The sequence below is a fragment of the Megalobrama amblycephala genome, linkage group LG18 (assembly GCF_018812025.1).
Source record: "Megalobrama amblycephala isolate DHTTF-2021 linkage group LG18, ASM1881202v1, whole genome shotgun sequence".
NCBI lineage: Eukaryota > Metazoa > Chordata > Actinopteri > Cypriniformes > Xenocyprididae > Megalobrama > Megalobrama amblycephala.
Genome location: NC_063061.1, coordinates 2,753,036 through 2,779,176, shown reverse-complemented (window position 1 = coordinate 2,779,176; position 26,141 = coordinate 2,753,036). Strand labels below are relative to the sequence as shown.

The 26,141-nt window shown below is 39.9% G+C and overlaps 2 protein-coding genes across 3 annotated transcripts; both read left to right on the top strand.

Annotated features, from left to right (window-relative positions):
* The first annotated feature begins 554 nt into the window (after positions 1-554).
* Positions 555-18,021, top strand: ddx46 (DEAD (Asp-Glu-Ala-Asp) box polypeptide 46). Its single transcript, XM_048166636.1, has 23 exons — positions 555-637; positions 2,438-2,623; positions 2,769-2,843; positions 6,441-6,528; positions 6,612-6,780; positions 6,855-7,054; positions 7,169-7,282; positions 7,380-7,545; positions 7,655-7,775; positions 9,265-9,440; positions 9,538-9,659; positions 9,962-10,040; positions 10,728-10,810; positions 11,942-12,106; positions 12,191-12,353; positions 12,440-12,633; positions 12,707-12,844; positions 13,427-13,576; positions 15,409-15,630; positions 15,911-16,129; positions 17,364-17,508; positions 17,586-17,659; positions 17,800-18,021. The coding sequence occupies exons 1-23, from the start codon at positions 621-623 to the stop codon at positions 17,845-17,847; spliced, it is 3,114 nt and encodes a 1,037-aa protein (XP_048022593.1). The 5' UTR covers positions 555-620; the 3' UTR covers positions 17,848-18,021.
* A 123-nt stretch (positions 18,022-18,144) lies between these two features.
* lg18h5orf24 (linkage group 18 C5orf24 homolog) lies at positions 18,145-24,777 on the top strand. Of its 2 annotated transcripts, none has more exons than XM_048166679.1 (3): positions 18,145-19,104; positions 21,220-21,821; positions 23,259-24,777. In XM_048166679.1, the coding sequence occupies exons 2-3, from the start codon at positions 21,226-21,228 to the stop codon at positions 23,449-23,451; spliced, it is 789 nt and encodes a 262-aa protein (XP_048022636.1). In that variant the 5' UTR covers positions 18,145-19,104; positions 21,220-21,225; the 3' UTR covers positions 23,452-24,777. The 2 variants fall into 2 exon arrangements, with proteins under 2 accessions (XP_048022636.1, XP_048022635.1); XM_048166678.1 differs by having other exon boundaries at positions 21,223-21,821; positions 23,259-24,775.
* Positions 24,778-26,141: the final 1,364 nt, after the last annotated feature.

The window sequence follows — 26,141 nt, the reverse complement described above, 5'->3', positions numbered from 1 at the left end:
ACTGCAGTATTTCAGGTAGGCGGAAGTGGTACATTTGATAAGGTTTTAATTAATTTTTTTGTTACTTTTAATATCCCAACACGTTTTTATTATTAGAATAGAATAGAAGCTTTATTGTCATTGCAGTACAACGAAATTATATTGCCTCATCTGATCAGTGCCAAGAAACTAAAAAAAAACTAGCACACACACACACACATAACAAAAAACCTTAAGAACCATAAAAACAAAATAAATAACATTTTATTTATTTATTTAATTTGCATTTTCTGTTTGCGGTATAAATTCTCTCATTTAAATAAATGGACAGCCTGATTAATAACTGAATGTTCGTTTATAGTCGCACCGATACACAAAAGAAGATATTTTGGAGTAAACAAACAGTTAACTTCCTTAAGTATGGAGAGAAAATAGTCAATGATTTTCCACAACTGTTTGTTTACCAATATTCTTTGTGTTCAGCAGAAGAAATAAATTCAAACAGGTTTGGAACAACTTGAGGTGAATAAATGATAACAGAATTTTAATTTTTGGGTGAACTGTCCCTTTAAATCAAACAGCGGAAGTTGTCATCGCGCAGCCGGATGTGTTTGTGTGTATGAACTCACTACAGCGACATCATGGGAAGAGAGTCACGGTAAATCTTTACATGTTTATTCAGTTTCTTTAAGCTTCACGCTTAAATGTTTTCATAGTATTTTCAGTGTGAATTAAACGCGTTTATCGCGAGAGTTACTGAAGCCGCTGCGCGAGAATCACTCATGAACTCTGACTGAGCTGCGACTCTCTGACAATAACATCATTAACACTTTATTATCTTCATTAATAAGATTGACTGGAGGTTAATGAGTGCCTCAGTGTGTGTGAAATCATCTGCTCTGACTGTAGGCGCTTCAGCTCGTTTACATCACACATTAACACAATTTAATTAGTTACGTCATAACAACGTATAGTTAGCTTCCATGTTTTAATTCTTGTCTAATATTCAGACATGTTGACCTCTGCTGTAAATAACAGTTAAATAAAGGCGTTTTTCAGTCTTTTGAACTTTGTGTTTGTAATATGGAGCCAGTACAAGAAAACGAAATGTCTATAATTTCCAGTTGAAATATTAACGAAACTGTTCTGCTTCTTTAAAATAAAGTCAACATGAAATCAAAATAGACTATTATTATTTTTTTATGCAATATTGCAGTGTTTATTGTAAATTATTTATCCGTGCTCTAGGGCTGGGCATTCTCACATTTTACTATTCGGTTCGATTTCGATTCTTTTGTATATAAATCAGTACATGCAAATTCTCTATTGAAGCTGAACTAAACTATAGTAGTGAAGGTTAATATAACTGATTAGTAGACAAACACTTAAATTACACACAAGGAAATTTATACCTGTATTATTATATAACACTAACTTTATAAGTACATAATTATGTTTCTACTCCAATTCGTTGTTTTTTTATATATAAAAATTGGATTGATTTATTGAAACTTGCATTAAAGATGCTATTGAAGAATAGTAAATAGGGTTAATTCTCTAGCTATGGAGTTTATGGTCATTGAATAGCTTGAGGTAAATGTGATGTTAGCGGATGATATTGTTCTCCAGCTGTTTTATTGAAGTTTCCACGGTTGAATCTTGATCACGTGACACATGATTGATTTCAATCAGTTGTTCTGAACCTTCTGATGTTCATTCATGTTTATTTGCTGCTGGAACTAATAGTAAAGAAGAGATGATCTGAGGCGCTCCAGCGATTTTTGGATGTCAAAATAAAATGGACAATTTTAAATCTGAGACTGTGTTTCATATCAAAAGTAACAAAGATTATTGTGATTATTGGATGGAGGCGCGCCTCAGAGGATCTTCATTCATCATCTGAAAACAGAACGATTCTTCAGATTTAAGATCAATATTGGTACATAAAAATTAGAATAGATTAAAATCAAGAAATCCAATATTTTTTACTCAGCCCTATTGTGCACATCATCATTAAATTCATGTTCCTCATAATCTTGAATCAGAATATCTTCCTCTTGCGGCATCTCTTCTCTTCTCTGATGATGAGGGCGGGGCAACCTGTCACTCACATGAGATCCACCAATAGCAAACCACAACCATCCAATCAATTCCCCACAGACAAAATCAAGCCCCGCCCTACATTTGTTCTTGTTTGAGAAGCGTTTCACTCTGATATACGACACAATTAGGGATGTGCGCAATGACTAATTTCATTAACGTTTAAATGGAAATTTTGCAGATAGACTACATTTTTAAATCTAAATCGTCCCAAACGCTCAAAACAAATGTCTGTTAGTTACAGGGAAACGGTGAGTGTGTGATGAGAGAGTTCACTTTAAAAAGAGCTCTGGTCGTGTCGTGTGAGGTCAGCCTCAGGTCCGCTCATGTGCTCATGGGGCGTGTCATGTTGTCGCAGGCACTACAGGAAGCGCTCCAGCTCGAGGGCGAGGTCAGGCAGCAGGTCTAAGAGCCGGTCGCCGGACTCCAAACGCTCCAAGAAAGATGAGCGGGCCGGATCACGCACCCGGGAGCGCAGCCGGAGGGAACGCACACGCAGCAGAGAGCGCCGGAGATCCCGCTCCAGAGACCGCAAGAGACCCAGGTCAGGCTCACACACACACACACACACACACACACACACACACACACACACACACACGCACACACTCACACACTCACACACTCACACACACACATCTGCTGCACTGCGCTCATGTGACCTAACGGCCCATCTCATCTCTTCACAGACGCTCCAGGAGTCGGGACAGGAGACGCGCGAGCCGAGAGCGCCGGAGGAGCAAGAGCAGGAGCAGAGGGAGGAGGTGAGCGTCCGTCTCACACACACACACACACACACACACACACACTCTCTCAGCAGGGGTCCGGGACCCACTAGGGTCCACAGCACACTTCTACAGGTTTACAATAAAAATGTAAAATAAGCTGTATATTACCAGCTGCTCATCCTCGCGCTCTCTTCTCTCTGACGGGGAAGTGACACACTCGCTCCTCTCACTCGCTCCGCCTGAACAGTGCTTGAATTACGCATCATTTTAGTCATTCCCTTATTGTGCTTAAACGGTAAAATACAAAATGATGTGACAGTGCCCGTCTTGGTGAGTGTTCAGGAAAATGCAGTCAGTTTTGAAACGTAAATAGTTGAGAAAACACACGTTGTGTATCAGTATATTCGGTCCGTGCGTCATCTCTTAAAGTGACAGCAGACTAATATTCCTGCTGATAATCAAAGAACACACACAGAAAATCACTCTCTGCTCTTGACTCAGAGTTGTATAGCTGTAATTATAAGCATTAATCTGTTTTTAATTTTTACATTGAAGGCTATTTCAGGGTATCCGCGGGGTCTTGAAAAGTATTAAAAGGTGATAAATCAATTTTGGGAAAATTAAGACCCTTAAAAAGTATTAAAAAGTCTTATCACGGCTTTATAAAGTCTTAATTTTTTGAATTTAAAAAACGAACAGGTACATAAACTAGGCTATTGTGGGTGCGTTCGTAAATTGCCTCTGAGAGAGCACCAGAGCGGGCAGGCGGGCGGAAGTTCGCGGGTCCTTAAAAAGTCTTAAATATATTTTTCCTAATAAAAGGCCTTAAAAAGTCTTAAAATGTCTTAAATTGAGATTGGATAGGTCTTAAATATTTTTCGTTGCATTACCGCGAAAATGTTTTATGTATGTTTTATGTTTTCTAATACGTCACCGACGGAATGGTCCAGCGCTGCGCGGCGCCATCTGTAGGACAAAGCTCAGCAAAGATGTAGGAATATCTGATCAGAGTTGTACACGGATACACATTTTTAAATAAATCTGCCGTGGCAAAGCTACTGAAAGTGATTTTCGGTGCTGGAAATCCATATTGACCTTATGTAGCCCCGCCCCTTTTCAGCGTTGCGCTCGTTGTCTTTTGACTTCCGGTTTGTATTTCCACAGCGATCTTACATTTATGAATGAACTGCTCGTTTTAAAATCCTCCGGGTCTACTGACATTTGTTAAGACATCTGCTTTAAATATAACAATGCTCATGATAACTTTCATTAACTCTACAACAAGTAAATCCACTTAACCAACTAATTATTCTTTGACAACGATGCCATAGAAATTTACAGAGCTACCGCAAAGCGGAAGTTCAAAGACAATTTTATAAAGATGGCGGCGCGCTTGTTTCTCTGGAAAGTAAGGTCTATATCATTTGCTGAAACAAACTCGTCATGGAGAGCGCGTCTCATGGTTGCGTAGTAACGACAGACGCCACCGCAGCGCCCGAGCGCTTTGGAAAGAAGAAAGCGGCGCCGACGCGTTTTCCATGCGTTTTTAGACGCGACATATGAACGGTCCCTAAAAGAGTTCAAATGGTTTTACGCACCAAATGCGAGTAGAATCAGCGCTGAAACGTGTTCGGTAACTTTTTTTTTATGAATGTGTTGGGAATTAAATATATAATTTGCAACGGCTGTGATTTAATTATATAGCATGCTTGCTGTAGCAGGTGTGTGTTTTCATTTTCGATTAACTGTAAATGCTACTTTGTTTGTGATTAAATTTGCATTTAGAATGATTTTTAATTCTGTTGTTTACAAAGAGAAGTTTCAGTGTCACATGATTCTTCAGAAATGCTGATTTGCTGCTCAAGAAACATTAACTATTTATATTATTAAGGTTAAAATGCAGTTTTTGCTGCTTAAAATTGTGGAAATCCAATTTAAACATTTCTGGTAAGATTTAAAAAATACAAAAATTAATACTTTAATCTGTCATACTTTAAAGTGATAAAGTGAGTGAAGAGTGAAGACATTTAAATGTTACAGAATATTTCTATTTAATAAATAATATATTTGATAAATACATGTAATATAATTTCAAATAAATGCTGTTATTGAACTTCCTATTTTTCAAAGAAAACTAACAAATATCACCGTTTCCACAAAAATATGAAGCAGCACAACTGTTTTCAGCATTGATAATAATCATAAATGTTTCTTGAGTATCAAATCAAATTGTAATTGTTCTGAAGGATCATGTGACACTGCAGACTGGAGTAATGATGCTGAAAATGATCACAGGAATAAATTACATTTTACAGTACATTTCACATTACTTTAATAATAACAATTTTATATATATATACACACATATAAAATAATGTGTGTGTTTCCATCGTAGGTTAGGTCTTAAATTTCATGTAAGGTGGTATTAAAAAGGTCTTAAAAAGTCTTAAATTTAACTTGTTCATATCTGCAGATACCCTGTATTTAGTGTTATATTACATTTGAGTACTCAATGTCTGTAGTTTTTCTCAGCTGAACACTACTGTTAGACCTGAAATCTTAATTTTTTAATTTAATTTGTTGTGTCTAAATTTATTTGTGCTATCATTTGCAATTTATTTGATCTTTTTTTTTGTAAATTTAGTTCAAAGTTTCAATTAAAGCCTCCCTGTGCTGTGCGTAAGCTACTACAACAAAATTACCCAAATTATGAGATGATAATAAAAATATCTATATGGCAGTTTTCCCTGTGGTATCTGTGTTTTTTAAGGTATCGTATTAAAGTTAGACAACACTAATATACATGAATTATTTAACTCACAAATCAATACATTTCTTCAAAATAAAATATTAAAGACCATGACAATTTAAATAAATGTTATATAAACACACATACACACGTGTATACAGTATAATACAGTATGTGTATATATTAGTGCTGTCCCATCGATTAATCGCATCTAACGTAAGTTTGTTTACATCATATATTTGTGTGAATATATATATATATATGTGTCTGTGTGTGTGTGTTGAAGAATTATTATTTATCATTATTTTAAGTCATTATTAATATATTGCCACTCCTCATTTTGATAAATAAATAAGCCCTGTAATTACAGCATAAGTATCAGAAAGATCTCGTCAGTAGAGGTGTGCGTTATAGATCGTCTACGATAATATCATAATTGTTGTTTTAACGATGTGTGATCTGACATTATCGAGTATGACGCTCACTTTGCAAAAACCACACAAAAAACACATCTAGAGAGTGATGTAGCCTTTTCTTTATTGATTAAATATAATAATTTGACATAATAATTTATGCATAAGCTACATTTAATTAGGTAAGATAAGGTAAAATGCTCTTATTAAGGTAAAAATGACCATAAAAGCTAAAAAAAACATTTAAACTTATTGGAAAATTGAATTTCTGTCACTGCTGTGAACTGACCACTGCATAAAATATGAAGAATAACACAAACTTTAGGAGTCAGCTGACCACGGCTGCACAATAACACACTCAGAAAAACATCATGTGATCATCGTTATCATGTCAGTATCGCACACCTCATCTCGACCGCCTCAGAGACTGTGTTTGACAGTCAGGGTGATAATGTGATGCTGATCTTCCAGCAAGGAGAAGTCGGAGAACGGAGAGCAGTCAGCTGACAAGAAGAAGGTGAAGGAGGAGAAGGAGAAGGAGGAGGAGAAGGCTGAAGACGTGAGTGCTGTCTTACTGACTCGTTCAGCCATGTGAATGAATGAATGAATGAATGATCTTGTGTTAATGAATGAATCCTGCAGCAAGACTTCGACCAGAACACCCTGGAGGAGGAGATGAGGAAGAGGAAAGAGCGGGTGGAGAAGTGGAGGGAGGAGCAGAGGAAGAAAGCCATGGAGAACATCGGCGAGATCAAGAAAGAGCTGGAGGAGATGAAGCAGGGCAAGAAGTGGAGTCTGGAGGATGATGACGGTCAGTTATGATCAATCAGTCGGTGTTTTGTTTGCAGTGATGTATTGAGTGTTCACCTGACTGTGTGTGTTCAGATGATGACGAAGAGACTCAAGCGCCCGCGGAGCCGGACGAGGACGAGCAGGAGAAAGACGCAGCGGCCGAGGCGGAGGAGGCTGCGCTCATGGAGGAGGAGACCGGAGAGGAGCTCGACCCTCTGGACGCCTACATGGAGGAGGTCAAAGAAGAGGTCAAGAAGTTCAACATGGGCACCATGAAAGGAGGAAACGACAAGGTACTTTCAGTGGAGCGAAATGTTCACGCTGAATGTATGATGGTGTAGATCCATCACTGCAGAAGAGATCAGCTCTGATGAACGATCATTCATTATCACTGTACTGTGTGTCAGCATAAAGGAGGCATGTCTGTGACCAAAGTGGTGACGGTCGTGAAAACCAAGAAGATGCTGCACTCCTCCAAGAAGAAAGGAGAGCTGATGGAGAACGATCAGGACGCCATGGAGGTACAGCCGCTCTTCATCCTCCTCACAGCTCTCATCACTGTGATGCAAACACTTCTCACTGTCGTGTGTGTGTGTGTGTGTGTGTGTGTGTGTGCAGTACTCATCAGAGGAAGAGGTCGTGGACCTGCAGACGGCTCTCACAGGCTTTCAGACCAAACAGAGGAAAGTTCTGGAGCCTGTGGATCATCAGAAGATCGAATATGAATCCTTCCGCAAGAACTTCTACGTGGAGGTGCCGGAGCTGGCTCGGATGACCCCTGAAGGTCTGCTTCACAACACACTCTAACCTTTACTGTCGTTCACTCGTTCACACAGCAGTTTACCCATGATCCTCTGACACTGTTTGTTCATGCATGTGTTTCCTCCGTTCAGAGGTGAATGAATACCGTCTGGAGCTGGAGGGAATCATCGTCAAAGGGAAAGGGTGTCCGAAGCCCATCAAGACATGGGTGCAGTGTGGGATATCCATGAAGGTGCTGAACGCAATGAAGAAGTGAGTATGAACGCTCTCTCAGACGTGCTCCAGACTGAATCTGTGTTTTCATGTTTCATGTTACTGCATTACTGATTTGACCGCACTGACCCTCCTGAGAACAAAACCACTGAAACTGAACTTGTTTCATAACTGATGAACTTTACACAGTTACTGATCTGAACTGAATCAAAACTGAACTGAATCAACACTGAACTGAACTGAATCAACACTGAACTGAATCAACACTGAACTGAACTGAATCAAAACTGAACTGAATCAAAACTGAACTGAATCAACACTGAACTGAACTGAATCAAAACTGAACTGAATCAACACTGAACTGAACTGAATCAACACTGATCTGAACTGAATCAACACTGAACTGAACTGAATCAACACTGAACTGAATCAACACTGAACTGAACTGAATCAACACTGATCTGAACTGAATCAAAACTGAACTGAATCAACACTGAATTGAACTGAATCAACACTGATCTGAACTGAATCAACACTGAACTGAACTGAATCAACACTGATCTGAACTGAATCAACACTGATCTGAACTGATGCTGCGTCCCAATTCGCATAATTCTACTACGCCCTAAAAGTATACTCTTTTTGCGAACAAAAAGTACGTACTTTTGAGTGTGTAGCAAAAGAGTAGACAAGCTTTGGGACATACTATCACGTCATACACGCTCTCTGTCACATCCTGTCACCGTAAACTGGCCTGTCAATCATCTTATATCCTTCACATTTCATTTAGATAATTTCCTACCATATCGGAGAGAAAAGCAGCACGCTGATCTGCAGTCGCGAGTCTTTCATGTGGAGAACTCTCTTCATATGCATAATGATGCATTTAAAAGTTAATGGCCAATCGGATCTTTATAAAAGTCTACATTGGTATTGCAGATTAAATCAACCAATGCGTAGATCGCGTGTATCCGCCATGTTTTGAAGTTTTTTGTTAGTTTTTTACTCATGTTTGTAGTTCTGAACTGAATCCTCGCCCAACGCGCAATGGGTTGTGGGCAGTATTAGCCTTTATAGTGTGCACGGATCCACACTTCGAAAATCTACCGGAAATAGTAGACCTTCCGGGGACTTTGGGCATACTCTTTTCAACATACTATGTTTTGGGACACTTATTAACATACTATTTAGGATGGATAGTATGGACATTGGGATGCAGGGTGAATCAACACTGATCTGAACTGAATCAACACTGATCTGAACTGAATCAACACTGACCTGAACTGAATCAACACTGATCTGAACTGAATCAACACTGAACTGAACTGAATCAACACTGAACTGAACTGAATCAACACTGAACTGAACTGAATCAACACTGAACTGAACTGAATCAACACTGATCTGAACTGAATCAACACTGAACTGAACTGAATCAACACTGAACTGAATAATGACATCATTAGCAGATATTTGTGACTTGACTTGTAACCAGAATTCCTCTTTGCCCTTTTCTAACTATGACAAGACACAACTATGAGAAGCCGACCCCGATCCAAGCCCAGGCCATTCCGGCCATCATGTCGGGACGTGATCTCATTGGCATCGCTAAAACAGGAAGCGGAAAGACCATCGCCTTCCTGCTGCCGATGTTCCGGCACATATTAGACCAGCGGCCGTTAGGAGAGGGAGAAGGACCCATCGGTATGTTCCACCTCTGCCCGCTTCATATGACGTGTCTTTAACTATTATATATTTAAATGAATCATAATCAAATGAATTGTCTTGTGTTCTGCTGCAGCCGTGATCATGACCCCGACGCGAGAGCTGGCTCTGCAGATCACCAAAGAGTGCAAGAAGTTCTCCAAGTCTCTGGGTCTGCGTGTGGTGTGTGTGTACGGAGGCACGGGCATCAGCGAGCAGGTGTGTGAGGAAGGACCGTTCACACCGAGGACCAGAACTAGTTCTTAAAATCATCTAACTCTAAGAGAACAGCAGAGTCCACACACACACTGGAATCTTTTCCAGCTAAAGAAACGATAAAAACATTGACAGCCAATCAGAATCCATCCTGCTTTAAAGCAACAGACGATAAAACCGCAGCGCTCTTTTGATAAACAGAACGATATCGTGATATGTTGATGTAGTTCTCATCCTTCATGTGAACAGATCTCACGGTTCTCCCGTCACAGAGAATCTGTTCTGATCAGTGTTTTGTCTCTCAGATCGCGGAGTTGAAGCGAGGCGCAGAAATCATAGTGTGCACTCCTGGACGAATGATCGACATGTTGGGCGCCAACAGCGGTAAGTGTGTGTGTGAGCCGTGTGTGTTTGTGCTTCAGCTGCTCAGAGGATTGTTCTGGGCTCAGTACGAGTTCAGCGTGTTTAGCGACTCGCGCTCGTCTCATGTCAGCTGGTGTGCCGTTCTGTTTTGTGGCTGTGTTTCAGCACGTGTCACAATCCTTTTAGGAAAAGTTGAAATGGTCACACATGCTGCTGAATGAACCGGGAACAATCCTCTGACCCTTCAGCAGTGTGTGACTACTTCAGAAATGCATGAATGTCAGACACAGGTAGGCAGATCTCAAAACACCCAGAATCCATTGCAGTGACACTCAGACCCGTCTGGACAGTTTCAGTGTAAGTGAGGATAGAGACAGGCGCAGTGGGTGTGTTGGTTTGGTTTCCACACATGCGAGGTAATCTCTAATATGTTTCTTTCGTAGGTCTCAGTCCCGTCAGATAGCGCTCGGGCGGCTTCCTCTCATTTAATGTATGATGTGGCTCTTATGAGTTTTACAGGTTCTTCGTGGCCCTGAGATGGTACGAGAACGTCTCGATCAGTTGGCCCACTCTTGAGTTTACCAGGAGTAATTTGGCTGTAGTGTTTGAACCATCTTTACTTCCTGTTAAAGCCGTGTTTGCTTTGAGCTGATGGTGAATGTTGTTGTCCTCTGCATTCATTCTGCTCAATCTGATGTTGTTGCTCAGGTCGAGTGACCAACCTGCGCAGAGCTACGTATGTGGTGATGGACGAAGCTGACCGGATGTTCGATATGGGCTTTGAACCGCAGGTCAGTCTCTCTTGTGTTACACTAAAGATGCATATTTATATTACGACTGTCACGAATGATTATTTTGGTAATTGGTTGATTATTTGACGATTAATTGAGCAATCGGATACTTTTTTTGTGGTAATAAAAATAGACTTACACCAGTCAACAGTTTGGAAACGGTAAGATTTTTAATGTTTTTAAAAGAAGTTTTGTCTGCTCACCAAGGCTGCATTTATATAATTAAAAATAGAGTAAAACAGTGAAATATTATTACAGTTTAAAACATCTGTTTTCTATGTGAATATATATAGTAAAGTGTAATTTATTCCTGTGATCAAAGCTGAATTTTCAGCATCATTACTCCAGTCTTCAGTGTCACATGATCCTTCAGAAATCATGATGATTTGATGCTCAAGAAACATTTATGATTATTATCAATGTTGAAAACAGTTTCAAGATTCCTTGATGAATAGAAAGTTCAAAAGAACAGCATTTATCTGAAATACAAAGCTTTTATAACATTATACACTGTCGTTCAAAAGTTTGGGGTCAGTAAGATTTTTTTTTTTTTTTTTTTTTTGAAAAGAAATGAATACTTTTATTCAGCAAGGACGCATTAAATCGATCAAAAGTGACAATAAAGACATTTATAATGTTTCAAAAGATTATATTTCAAATGAATGCTGTTCCTTTTGAACTTTCTATTCATCAAAGAATCCTGAAAAAAAAATATATTGTACACATTAAATGTTTATTGAGCAGCAGATCAGCATATTAGAATGATTTCTGAAGGATCATGTGACACTGAAGACTGGAGTAATGATGCTGAAAATTCAGCTTTGATCACAGGAATAAATTACACTTTACTATATATTCACATAGAAAACAGCTGATTTACACTGAAATAATATTTCACTGTTTTTACTGTATTTTTAATTAAATAAATGCAGCCTTGGTGAGCAGACGAAAATCTTACCGCTTCCAAACTTTTGACTGGTTGTGTGAGTGAACAATAGCCTTTAAAATGATTTAAAAGGCATCTATAATAACCACTTCTATTGTTTTGATGGTTAATTGATCAAGGATTTTTTAAAAATCAAATTTAATTGAAGACTCTAGTTCTGAGTGGTTGATGTGTGTTTGTTTCAGGTGATGCGTATCGTGGATAATGTCAGGCCCGACCGGCAGACCGTCATGTTTTCCGCCACATTTCCGCGGACGATGGAGGCCTTGGCCCGCAGGATCCTGTCCAAGCCCATCGAGGTGCAGGTGGGCGGCAGGAGTGTGGTGTGTTCAGACGTGGAGCAGCACGTGGTGAGTCCCACTCGTCTCTTCAGCTGGGAATGAAAGCGTCTGTGTGTGTGTGTCAGTGAGAAGCTCAGGCTGTGTGTTTGACAGATTGTGATCGAGGAGGAGAAGAAGTTCCTGAAGCTGCTGGAGATTCTGGGTCACTATCAGGAGAAGGGATCCGTCATCATCTTCGTGGACAAGCAGGAGCACGCTGACAGCCTCCTGAAGGACCTGATGAAGGCCTCGTACCCCTGCATGTCGCTGCACGGAGGTCAGAGACGGCACGCTTCACCACTGGTTGAAGTAGTTTCAGATGTGTTGAGAGACTGACGCAGTATTGCTGTGCTCTTTATCCAGGCATTGACCAGTACGACAGGGACAGCATCATCAACGACTTCAAGAACGGAGCCTGTCGGCTGCTGGTGGCCACCTCCGTCGCCGCACGAGGCCTGGACGTCAAGCACCTCATCCTGGTGGTCAACTACAACTGCCCCAACCACTATGAGGACTACGTGCACCGCGCCGGACGCACGGGACGAGCCGGCAACAAGGTGAGTCCGAGCGGATCCGCCACGCTCCTGATCCGTGACGGGAGAGAGGCTCACGTGTGGCTCTGTGTTGCAGGGTTTCGCGTACACGTTCATCACTGCAGACCAGGTGCGGTACTCCGGCGACATCATCAAAGCCCTGGAGCTGTCCGGATCGCCCGTTCCCCCCGAGCTCGAGCAGCTGTGGACCGGCTTCAAGGAGCAACAGAAAGCTGTAAGAGACGCTCCTGTTCACTGAGTCGTTAGATACGACACTGCAGATCAATACAGAACAAATGATAGTCTTTCCCCAGCTGATTTAATCACAGTCGATTACAGTTTTTAATTGTGCCAATTAATTAATCAAATCGATTTTGGCTGAGAAATTGTCTTCAAATCATACTTTAAAGTCATTATTGTGTTAGATGAGACATTACAGAAAGTAGCTTTAGAAATAAATAAATATTTTGAATCAACACAGAATTTATTACACAAAAAGCTTAAAGCTACAATATGTCTTTTTTCCGAAGATGTTTGTTTAATACAGCTTAGAGGTGCATGAATATTAATGAAAAATTACTCTATACTCTATATATGAAAATAAAACCACCAGTAGGTGGCAGCATGTCACTGTCTGAATGAGTGAGTCATTGAATCATTTATTTAACTGATTCATTCAAACGGCTGATTCATTTAGGACCAAAGCAAGTGGCCGTCTTCTAGTCTGAAATAAGACACATTATAGAAGGAAAACATTCCACGTGTGTCGTCATTCCGAGGTCTTTGATGTCTGCTACGTGTGCCGTTGTTCCCGCAGGAGGGCAAGAGCATCAGGAGCAGCAGCGGATTCTCCGGGAAGGGCTTCAAGTTCGACGAGACCGAACATGCGCTCGCCAACGAGAGGAAGAAGCTGCAGAAAGCTGCGTTGGGTCTGCATGACTCTGATGATGATGACGCGGCTCTGGACGTGAGTCTGAACTGTCACCATCACTCTGTCATCATTCACTCGACCTTAGGGCTTACACCACACTCTTCACATCTGCCTGTTAAACTAGTACCTGTTCATTGGTGTTCACTGGTGTTCAGTGGTGTTCACTTGTTTTCGGTAGTGTTCATTTGTTTTCAGTAGTGTTCATTTGTTTTCAGTAGAGTGTTCAGTAGTGTTCAGTAGTGTTCAGTAGTGTTCAGTAGTGTTCATTTGGTTGCAGTAGAGTGCTCAGTAGAGTGTTCAGTAGAGTGTTCATTTGTTTTCAGTAGAGTGTTCAGTAGTGTTCATTTGTTTTCACTAGAGTGCTCAGTAGAGTGCTCAGTAGAGTGTTCAGTAGTGCTCAGTAGTTCATTTGTTTTCAGTAGTGTTCATTTGTTTTCAGTAGTGTTCAGTAGTGCTTAGTAGTGTTCATGTTTTCAGTAGTGTGTTCAGTAGTGCTCAGTATTGTTCATTTGTGTTCAGTAGAGTGTTCAGTAGTGTTCAGTGGTGTTCAGTAGTGTACATTTGGTTTCAGTAGAGTGTTCAGTAGTGTACATTTGGTTTCAGTAGTGTTCAGTAGTGTTCATTTGTTTTCAGTAGAGTGTTCAGTAGTGCTCAGTAGTGTTCAGTAGAGTGTTCAGTAGAGTGTTCAGTAGAGTGTTCAGTAGAGTGTTCAGTAGAGTGTTCAGTAGAGTGTTCAGTAGAGTGTTCAGTAGTGTTCAGTAGTGTTTGTGTTCAGTAGTGTTTGTGTTCAGTAGTGTTTGTGTTCAGTAGTGTTTGTGTTCAGTAGTGTTTGTTCAGTAGAGTGTTCGTTTTCAGTAGAGTGTTCAGTAGTTTTCAGTAGAGTGTTCAGTAGTTTTCAGTAGAGTGTTCAGTAGTGTTCATTTGGTTTCAGTAGAGTTTTCAGTAGAGTTTTCAGTAGAGTTTTCAGTAGAGTTTTCAGTAGAGTGTTCAGTAGAGTGTTCAGTAGTGTTCATTTGTTTTCAGTAGTGTTCAGTAGTGTTCATTTGTTTTCAGTAGAGTGCTCAGTAGTGTTCATTTGTGTTCAGTAGTGTTTGTTTTCAGTAGAGTGTTCAGTAGTTTTCATTTGGTTTCAGTAGAGTGTTCAGTAGTGTTCAGTAGAGTGTTCAGTAGTGTTCATTTGTTTTCAGTAGAGTGTTCAGTAGTGCTCAGTAATGTTCATTTATGTTCAGTAGAGTGTTCATTTGTTTTCAGTAGTGTTCAGTAGAGTGTTCAGTAGAGTGTTCAGTAGAGTGTTCAGTAGAGTGTTCAGTAGAGTGTTCAGTAGAGTGTTCAGTAGAGTGTTCAGTAGAGTGTATTTGTGTTCAGTAGAGTGTTTGTGTTCAGTAGTGTTTGTGTTCAGTAGTGTTTGTGTTCAGTAGTGTTTGTGTTCAGTAGTGTTTGTGTTCAGTAGTGTTTGTGTTCAGTAGAGTGTTCGTTTTCAGTAGAGTGTTCAGTAGTTTTCAGTAGAGTGTTCAGTAGAGTTTATTTGTGTTCAGTAGAGTGTTCAGTAGAGTTTATTTGTGTTCAGTAGAGCGGTCAGTAGAGTGTTCAGTAGCACTAGTGACTCCTGAGAGTGTTCAGATCTGGGTGGGTTTATGTTCAAAGTTATTGTAAAGTGACGTCTGCGATTTATAGTGAAGACAAAATCGATTTTCCAGATGTCTTCTTTCGTTGCACATATAACATGTTGAATACTCAGCCTCAGAAGTGTAACTCAGCTAAAGCCTGATAGATGTGGTACAAGTAATGTTTTCACCGCAGTCGTGATGCTGTTAGACTCTGTTGTGTTTGTGAACCGTGAGTGAAGGCTGGTGTTTCTCTGTTCTCAGATCGACGAGCAGATCGAGAGCATGTTCAACTCTAAGAAGCGTGTGAAGGACTTCTCGGCCCCGGGCGGCGCCACAGGAGGAGGTTCTGGTGGCGTGAGCGGAACCGTGACAGCCGTCTCTGGCCTGAGCACTCCCTCTGCTGGAAACATCCAGAAACTGGAGATCGCCAAGAAACTGGCGGCCAGGATACAGGTGCAGAAGAATCTGGGCGCCGAGGCGCAGGTGAGCACAGACTCTACACCACCGTATTAGATCACACAACGCATGTCTGCTGAATGAAACTGGAAATGAAATGGGCTCTTCATTTAGTTCTAAAACAGATCATTCTGTAATAGCATATTCTGATGATGGCTTCTCTCCTGCTGCTGTGATGCAGTATCCAGCCAGAGATATTTTTTGATCATCTTTTAATATAAATGAATGAATAACCTCAGGCCTTTAGCACAGACCTGCAGCAATCCAGAAAGATGAAAGATGTGACACATGCTGTCATTGATTTCAGGATGTGATGCAGCAGGCGACAAATGCCATTTTGCGCGGCGGGACAATGATCGCGCCCTCGGTCTCGGCCAAGACCATCGCGGAGCAGCAGGCGGAGAAGATCAACGCTAAACTCAACTACACGCCTGTAGAGAAGCTGGAGGAGGACCGACAGGCCGCAGAGGCCGCCGAAACCGTCAAGAGATACGAGGAGGAGTTAGAGATCAACGACTTCCCTCAGGTGCGCCTCTCTCTCATCACGTGAACCGCACACAACACCCGAGTTCAGAAAGCAGCGCTGACCTCATCCTGCGATTATCCTTCCCAGAGCATGAGAATGAGTCGAGAAACTGGAGTATAAAGATGTTCGCTCGAGTAACGACAGCTGTCAGTCGATCATTGATAGTTAACTCCTTCAGTTCCTTGATTTAATTACAGATGTGTCTGAATCTGTGCAGTGCTCTACACTCGTCTCACACAGAAACACATTTGAGTTTATTTCAGGAACTGAAGTGACCAGAGGCCGGATTCACCAAACTTTCTAAAGAATTCTAAAGAACATTCTTCTTATTGTCTTATTTAGAGAATTTTGTCTTTAACCCTCTGGTGTTGTTCACGTGTCTGTCACTTTTTATTATTATTATTTTTATTTTTTTTTCAATGAAATGATTGTATTACATTTTAGTTCAATAATGTTTATTAATATTTTATGGTACTAAATTATATTTATGCAGTAGTTAAAATCAATTTATTCACTTTTTGAGCATAGACCTGAAAATGAAATTTCCAACTTTCATAAATCTTAAATTTGGTCTATTTTTAAAGAATACACTTGGCAGATTATTGCTGAAGTGAAAAAAGTTACCATTTTCAGTTTTTTATGAAATGTATATTTTTCAAAACATGTTTTACTCTAAAACTGTGAGGAAATCAAAGCTAAAATCTAAAATTAAATCTAAAGTTCCAAATTTGAGCTTGATATCTCAAAAAATGAGCTTTCAGTCAGATTTAGTTTGTCTGCAGTACCAAACGCTTCCACTAGATGACATTCATTTCCCATTCACTCATTTTTGACTGTGAGGAGCACAAGTTTGACTATTTTTTTCAGGACTATTTAAACTTTTCAAATCATATCCATGATTTTTTTTATGTGTTCACACAGCAAGTGCCAAAACCTTTACCAAGTTTCGTACCATTACGATGAAGTTAAAAAAATTCTAAAATTTTCAAAAATGGTCAAAAATGGCCAAACAGCACCAGAGGGTTAAAAATCTGTTTTTCTTAATATTAAGTTTAAAGGCAAAACTTGAGACAAATTTGATTTCCTCGTTAATAACCTTTTGAAGTTATACAGATAACCTCCTTGACTTCAGTGTGTGAGAGTGTGTGTGTGTGTGTGTGTGTGTGTGTGTGTGTGTGTGTGTGTGTGTGTGTTTGTGTGAGGACAGACTGACTGACGCTCTCTGCTCTCACAGACGGCCCGATGGAAGGTGACGTCGAAGGAGGCCCTTCAGCGCATCGGCGAGTATTCAGAGGCCGCCATCACCATACGAGGAACCTACTTCCCCCCGGGCAAAGAGCCCAAAGAGGGCGAGCGCAAGATCTACCTGGCCATCGAGAGTACGTGACGCTCCCTCTGTCTGTGATTGACACGCTGAGCTTCTGATTCAGTGACTAACCCATGTGTGTCTCCACAGGTGCGAACGAACTGGCCGTGCAGAAGGCCAAAGCAGAGATCACACGCCTCATCAAAGAGGAACTCATCCGCCTGGTACGGTGATGTCATTTCCTGCTCACTTTCATGCATCATATTAAATGATTAATTTAAATATTAGTGCATAGTAGATGAAGTAAACGCATTATATTGTGCTGTATAGAGTCTGACCTCACTGTCGTCCTCTCTTCTTTCAGCAAAACTCGTACCAGCCGACCAGCAAAGGCCGATACAAGGTTCTGTAGAGCCGGAGCGGATCAGCGCTTGTGTTTCTTCATTATTCCCACAATGCTTTTGTTTTGTCAGCTGATTTTGGAAGTTTTTATCCATTGTTTCTTGCTCCTGTTGAATATTTTAGAAGACTCCATGTAATTGAATCGTGAACTTCATTTGGAAATAAACTGTTTTTTTTTCTTCTATATTTCGTTGTTCTGTTCCAGACATTTTCATCATGATTTTACGTTTTACCTGATACCGTCATTTAATCGTTCGTCAACAATATTGAGTCTCAGGCGATGTACGGTAATAGAAAACATATTTTGAATCAAAGAATGTTGTAGTTTTACGTTGATTACACACATTATGATGATCTGACAGGATTTGTATAAACGATAAGAAACATTAAATGTGTGACGTGAGACTGTAATGTAGCTAGATAAAAACAGATATTTCTCAAAATAAACATGTTTCAGAGAAAATAACTACAAAAGTTTGTTACATGTAAGCATTATAAAGATGAAGGCAGAAATGCAGATATTAAATGGTTTATCTTGACGCTTCTATTCAATGTTGCAAATCCATGTACTTGTATATATTACACATTTATGACGATGGTTGTGGTTTGCTATTGGTGGATCTCATGTGAGTGACAGGTTGCCCCGCCCTCATCATCAGAGAAGAGAAGATATTCTGATTCAAGATGAATTTAACACAATGATGATGTGCACGGCTTGATTTGTTGAGTTCAAGGATTGACACCTGTCAATCAAAACGGAATCAGGAATGCACTATTATTCAATGCTGCATCCGATAAATCACCGGCGGCTGTGATTGGTCCGTCCAGCCCAGCGCTGCGGAAAGTAACGCCCTCCGCGTGTCGTCAGAGTCGCGTCAGCTGCTCTGAATAATGACAGACGCTCACAGACGCTGAACTGAAATCACAGTGAAGAGTTAAAACAGGTTCAGCATTATTTATCTCCGTCGTGCAAGATTAATTAAACTCCACCGCTTTGAATGCAGCTCCACCGCTGCGCGCAGCACTCAGTGCGCATGCGCACTTCTCTTTTCATTTCTTAATATTTAATATCAATGGCTGACGCTCGTTTCTAAAGCATCTCTTAAAATTAGGAAGAAAGCTTTGACACATTTTCTGAACATCAAGGTGAACGTCAATCTCTTTGATTTTATTCGATCCTAATCAGTCAAAATTCACCCGTAGCACCAAAATGGGACAGAAATGTCACATTTAACCCTTTCCGTTCCACTGTCGACATTAAAGCGAGGTACAGTCATTCATCATCTCTTTACAAACAAATGATGTTTCTGTGAGTTTGCATGGACTGAGATGTGTGTTTCGTCAAATCAAATGCGTCTTTTACTTTGAGAATGTTATTTGTCAGACACATAGAGGACAACAATAGAGGCTTTGTCATGTGTGTAGATGACAGTTGTGTGCCTTTATCGTGTAATATATCACATTTAACGCTATGCATGCTCATATAGCCCTGACTGATGCATGATCTGTCTTTATGAACTATTATAGACCTTGTAAAACAGAAGCTATGCTTTCACACACATATTTAATGAAGATGAGCACTTGCATGCCAGCTGTTGTCTGAAAGAGTTTAAACCGATCACTTGAAGACCCCATGAAATCAAAATTTACTGAGCTTCATCAAGTCATCCTAAAAGTTGAGCATTTTTATAATTTACTTTATATATGCATTTAAATAAATTAGGAAAAACAGACTGATTATCAAAAGTACCTTCTAGGAAAATAGATTATAAAGGTCCGTTCACACCAAGATTGATAACGATAACAATAACGTTTTCATTATCATCCGCACCACAACTATAACGAAAACTGCACAGAATAATAATATCACTGGAATCAACTTTTTTTTTTTCCAGATGATGAACGATACAAATATTGACAGCCAATCAGAATCCATCCTGCTTTAAAGAGCTCGAGCATTTAAAGCGACAGACGCCAAAACTGCAGCGCTAACAATAAACAGAACGATATAATCCGTTATCGTTAAAGTTCTTGGTGTGAATGGGCCTTAAAGGGTTAGTTCACTCAAAAATGAAAATAATGTCATTAATTAATTACCCTCATGTTGTTCCACACCCGTAAGACCATCATTCATCTTCAGAACACAAATTAAGATATTTTTAACTCTTTCCCCTCCAGCATTTCTGAAAAAAGTTCCCAGCCAGCACCAGGATTTATTATCATGTTCACGTTTCACGGACCCCAGAATATTTTATTGTATGAATATCTGAAAATGCAATTTATCAAAAAAAAGAACAGAGCAACATTTTGAGCAAAAAAAAAGAAGAGAAAATCGTGTTTTATCCTCAGTCAACATTCAGTAACGTTAGGCTGTTTTGATTGATACGCTGTTTAATGTTAATTATGGCTTTATTTTACATATGCATATTATTATATATGCTATCGCTTGTTTCTGCTGCTTCTTCGCCTGTGTTTTGATCCGGAGATTCAGTACTCTTTCAGAAGATGCGTAACAGCGCCCCCTACCATATAACACTCAAAATTCCGTCAAAGACGGAGAAAGAGTTAATCAAATTTGAGCTATTTCTGTCCCTCCATTGACAGCTAGGCAACTATATACACTTTTGACACTTTGATAGTTTAGTTCAAATTTTCTGAAGAGACTCAATCACTTTATATGCTGAACAGATTAATGTAGGCTTTATTCACATATAAACATTCATCAGGTGTGGTGAACGAAAGCTCATGTTCGCTTGACGTGTGAGAACCAGTGAGATTCATCCTCGTGCGGTTAAGTATGGTTAAGCTTTTGTTTATGTTCGCTGATCAGTGTTTCTATGTGAATAAAAGCCTAAATTCAATCTGTTCATCATATAAAGCGATCGAGTCTCTTCAGAAAATTTGGACTAAACCACTCGATTCATACGGATTCGTTTTCCGATCTCTTTATGAACTAAAGTGGTAGTTGCGTAGCTGTCAATGGAGAGTACAGAACAGGCTCAGATTTCATCAAAAATATCTTCATTTGTGTTCTGAAGTTGAACGAGGGTCTTACAGGTGTGGAACGACATGTGGGAGAGTAATTAATGACTGAAATGTAATTTTCAGGTGAACTAACCCTTTAATAATCATTGACGTCTCATCTTGCCCTCAGCAAAAAATCTAATTGGACTGGCAATCAGCAAATCACGCTTCACGACTGTGACATAAACTAAAGCCTACTGGCTGCTTTTTTAAAACAGGGAACGAGTCCTTCGATGCGCCCGACCCTAGCTTCCTGTTTCAACAGGAAATAGATTGCACCCATACAGCGGTTTCATGGAGTCTTTAACACACAGGAACAGACTCAAAGCCGTGGTTATACGTATGTCTCATGTGTCAGCAGAAGATGATGCGTCAGGTGTCCGGCGGCAGCGGCGAGTACTGCGTGGACGGCAGGCCCTCGTGTTTAGCGGAGGACGGCAGACTCTCGCCCAGCCACTTTGATTTGTGTCCCACCAAGTTCTATCAGTCGTCCCCTCCTCAGCGCTCTCGACAGATGTGCTTCGCCTACCTGCCGCCGCCGGCCCCGGCCGTCCTCAAACCCTCCTCGTGCCGCGAGGAGCCGCGTCTGCCGCAGGGGCCCGCGGGCGCTCAGGGAAACCACAAAAGCGGGGACTCTAAAAAGAAGGGAGCGTCCGGGAGGTCTGGGAAACGCGGCCGGCCGGCCGGAACCACCAAATCCGCCGGTTACAGAACCAGCACGGGTAGACCGCTGGGCACCACCAAGGCCGCCGGGTTCAAGACCAGTCCGGGCCGGCCGCCGGGAACCACCAAGGCCGCGGGCTATAAAGTGAGTCCCGGTCGGCCGCCCGGCAGCATAAAGAGCCCGTCTCGCCTGGGGAAGCTGAGCTACAGCGCCTGCAGCGGAGCCGCCTTCCCCTACAGCATCATGAACAAACCCGCGGCGTGTGACGCGGCGCTGAAGGAGGAGACGGCTGCAGAGTAAACCACACTTTCCTTCTCAGATTACCTTAACTTTACCAAAAATGAAATTATCCCATGGTTTACTCGTCCTCAAGCCATACTAGGTGTATGTGACTATTTGAGTTATATAAAAAAATATTTGGGCTCTTCCAGGCTTTATAATGGGAGTGAATGGGGGTTGAGATTTTGAAGCCCAAAAAAGTGCCTCCATCCATCATGAAAGTAATCCACACGACTCCAGGGGGTTCTGAAGAGAAGTGATGGGGTTTTGTGAGAAAAATATCCATATTTATGACTCATGGGATAATTTTCATTTTTGGGTGAATTATCTCTTTAATGCACCCAATCTGTTCTGTCTTCTGTGTAACGCAAAATGTTCACGCTGCTGTTTTGCATATAATATGCCTGAAGAGAGTATCAGCAGTATTCAGATCGCAGTAGTGTGAATATGTGACGTCACTGAAATCCAATCTGTGTTGTGATGCAGGAATACCGTTTCCAGGTCCGAGCCTCCACTCGTGACATGTGATCATACTCTCTCAACAGACTCTATTCATATTGCTCATATAAACTCAGTGTGTTAAAGCCGTGATTTTTTCGCCCAAACCAGTTCATTGCAAACCCGTCCTGCGGACAATCCCATTGGTTAAGATTAGGGTTTAGCGTTTGTTGTAGGAAATCAGCACTGTGATTGACGTGACCAATGAAATCTCTAGAATCGGCTTTGTGCTGAGCTGAAAAACAAAATACAAAACTCCCGATCGCACAGATTTCTGTTGGAATGACTGGATTGAGCAACGATGAGCAATGATGAATGTGATCTTGATCAGGAAAAGAGAAGCGTGAACTTTCGGCCAAACATCACTGTAGAAAGTTCAAAACAACATGAGGGTGTGAAAATTATGACGTAATGTTCGTTTTTCAAGCGAAAACAAAGAACAAATTGGTGTGACGTCATTTCAAACAAAATCAGGCCAAAACAAAGTTCGTTTGGAGTTTCAAACAGCTTGTCAAAGTGAAACACTTCTGAACTCCCATTGGTCCGTGGTGATGATGTAACAGGTGGGTGTGGCTCTGAGGCTCCGCCTTCCTCGTTTATTTCGTCTGTTCAGTCAGTCGAGGTCAAAGCTGCTGCTGTAAATCAATCTACTGCATAAATAACCGTGACGTGACTGAATCGCAAACATTTCCACATCACTGTGATCTGATGCTTTCTGAACTGCTGTTTTCTCATTTGTGTTCATCTGTTATTGAGGGGAAAGTGTGCAGCACATATTTACATATTCAGCGTCGTGATGTGCAGTACAATCGCTGCTCAACTTATTTTTAACCCAAAATGAAACAGAGCTTCGCCGTGAGTACATCAGGCCTTTAGCGCAGGGCTGCATGTTTCATTATGAAAACTTTTGTTCTCAGATTTGTTTGATGAAATCATGTCTGTTTCTTCTGGTCTAGAACACCAAAAATGTTGCTCCAAGCTCCGCAGTTCCTCCTCAGCGGATTCCCCATTCGACACCAAAAAACTCCTCCTCCAGTCGCCGTCATGCCGTCCGAGGGCTTCTCCCCGGCTGCCGTGTGTCCGGATGGCAGTCCGTCCCGGAGCGGCCTGACCTTACCGCTGCACAGCGCTCTCCCGTCCTACTCATGAGTCCGTGTGCTTTGATGGACACGGTTCTGACACTGTACATACCTGTGAGTTCAGCACATGTGATCGCTCTGAATGTCACTGCATGTCATGTTGGGTTGTTGTTAGGCTTGATTTACACGATAATGAAGAGTGCAATATCTCCATTGGTGTTTCATCACTCCAGCACTCCACCAAAGACCTTCAGCAGCTTTCTATCATGATCATCTTAATCACACCTGTCAATCATCACACGTCTTGTAATAGTTCCTTTTGTACCGTATTTACTCTCCCGGCTCTGACGATGTGTGGGAATGCTGTCAAGTGATGTGAAATGTTCTTATTGGTTAATATCACACTGATTCAGTAGTAAGTGTAGCCTGTCAGTAGCAGTGTATGACATTCAGAATAGGTTTATGTTATTAATATTTGTTATATTCACATAATCGGTGACGTGGGCTTTTAATTTTCTCTTTCATTTACTTTGTAATACAGTTAGAATACGAATGTTTGTGAATGTTTTATTAAAATGTAACTACAATCAAGGAAATCTCATTGATGTTTATTTCGATACAAAGCATGGGATTTTATTTTACTGAAGTGATGAAAATAAACAAAAGTACAAAATAAGAAAATAAGCAAATTATAAAATAGGCTAATAACATAAAATAAATATGGTGTACAAACTGATATCATAGTTTTAGTTTTTTAATATAGAGTGTATGTTTTGACATCAAAGTCTGTTTTTTTCAGTCAATTCCCACATGAAAAAAAAACTAGTGTTTTTGAACCATACTATAGTAAATTGTAGTATACTGTATATATTATATTAGTATTTACAACACCTTGTTAAATGAATGTTACAGTGTACTGTAGTGTTAACTATAGTGAACTGATCAACTGTAATAAATACTGTAGTATACTTCAGTTTTTACTATAGTTTAATGTAGTATATAGTTGTAGAAAACTGAATACAGTATTGGGTAAAGTAATTTGTTTATATTACTATAGTTGTTATATTACCACAGCAACTATAGAATTACCACAACAAATTAATTCAATTACTTTACTATAGTATGGTTCATAAACACTGTAGTATTTACTATAGTATGTTTTAGATTAGAATGGCATAAGAGAGTATTAAATATGGTTAAGGATTAGATTAGTGACCCGGACAGTGTGTCTAAATAATGTGTATTTTCACTTTAATGACTGATAAACAGTGGTGTAATGTAATGAAGTAATAATACTCCGTTACAGTACTTAAGTATTTTTTGGGAGAATCTGTACTTTACTTGAGTTTTTATATTTCTGTCAACTTTTACTCCACTATTTTTCCTAAATAAAATTTATACTTTTACTCCGATACATTTTCCCAAAGCATTTTCGTTACTTACTACAAAATAAAGTCGGAAGAACACAGACTGCAAACAAGTGCTCACACAACCGCGGTTGATTTCATTTTCCGGGTTGCGTCCGTTGCTGGAGCGGCTGAGAAGAGTGCGCTGTCATTGTACAGTACGAGAGCGACCTCTAGAGGCGAAATAAAAACTAACACTGATGCCTGGTGGAGTTTGTTTTGACACGTGACGTGAGGCTGCGCGCTGCACAGAGCGGGACGCTTCAAAAACAGATTTAAAACACAACAAAACGGTATGTTATACAGTATACACTACAGTACATGTTTTCATATCATTATAAAGTTAGTTAGATGCTGCATTAGTGGAGAACAGCAGTATGTTTGCCGTCGAGGCTGAGAGGATGCTAACATTAGTACCTCAAGCCGTTAAAACAATGTGACAAAAACACCAAATGTTTAATGTCACGATTGTTTCCATTCATTTGCATTAGTTTACATGCATTTGTTCGCTGTTATGCGTTCATTATCCAGCGAAGTTGCATATTTAAACTGTATCCTCATCATGCAGCGACAGAAACATAAATCAGAAATATATTCGATTTCAGTCCTTTGTTTATCGGCACTGTAACACATATTTTGATTATAATCATCAAGTTTTCTAAAATAGAGGCAAATAATGTGTGAAAGTATACATATAATAAACCCATGCTATGCCTTTGTGTGTAAAGATGATAATTTTTAAGCATGACTGTTTGGATTTATATGAAACGGAAACACTAAAATGAGAGTCCATTTGTAACATTAAATAAGGTTAATAAAAGTATTGTTCATTTTTCATTTCAACATTTACATTTTAACATTTTAAAGTTGTCTTAAATTAGTTATAATGCATACGAATTAACATGAATGATCAATGCATAATTAATATATTAGTATTTTTTATATTTAAAATTTACAATAAACATTTAGCCTTTTTTTAATTCAAAGAAACAAAATGTAAGAAAGAGTTAAAACTGAACACAATCTTGCTGCTCAAACTGTGTATAGAACAATTTTTAATAATATTTTTTTGCTCCTTTTGTATTTTACATTTACTTGTACTTTTACTTTCAATACATAAGTAACGTTACATTTAATATAAAAAAAAAATACTTTTCGTACTTAAGTACAAAAAAAAAAATCACATACTTTAAAACTTTTACTCAAGTAACATTCTAAACAGTGACTTTCACTTCTACAACAGTCATTTTCTGGTAAGATATCTATACTTTACTCAAGTATGGTTTTCCAGTACTTTATGCATCACTGATAATAAAGTTCGTCAGTGTTTTTATCAAATATTTTTGTTCGTCTC

Coding starts and splice junctions, on each gene's coding strand:
- ddx46 (XM_048166636.1), top strand. Junction 12,845..13,426: donor TCAAGGAGCAACAGAAAGCT/GTAAGAGACGCT, acceptor TTGTTCCCGCAG/GAGGGCAAGAGCATCAGGAG. Junction 16,130..17,363: donor AGATCAACGACTTCCCTCAG/GTGCGCCTCTCT, acceptor CTGCTCTCACAG/ACGGCCCGATGGAAGGTGAC.
- lg18h5orf24 (XM_048166679.1), top strand. CDS start 21,226: ATGATGCGTCAGGTGTCCGGCGGCAGCGGCGAGTACTGCGTGGACGGC. Junction 21,822..23,258: donor AAGGAGGAGACGGCTGCAGA/GTAAACCACACT, acceptor CTTCTGGTCTAG/AACACCAAAAATGTTGCTCC.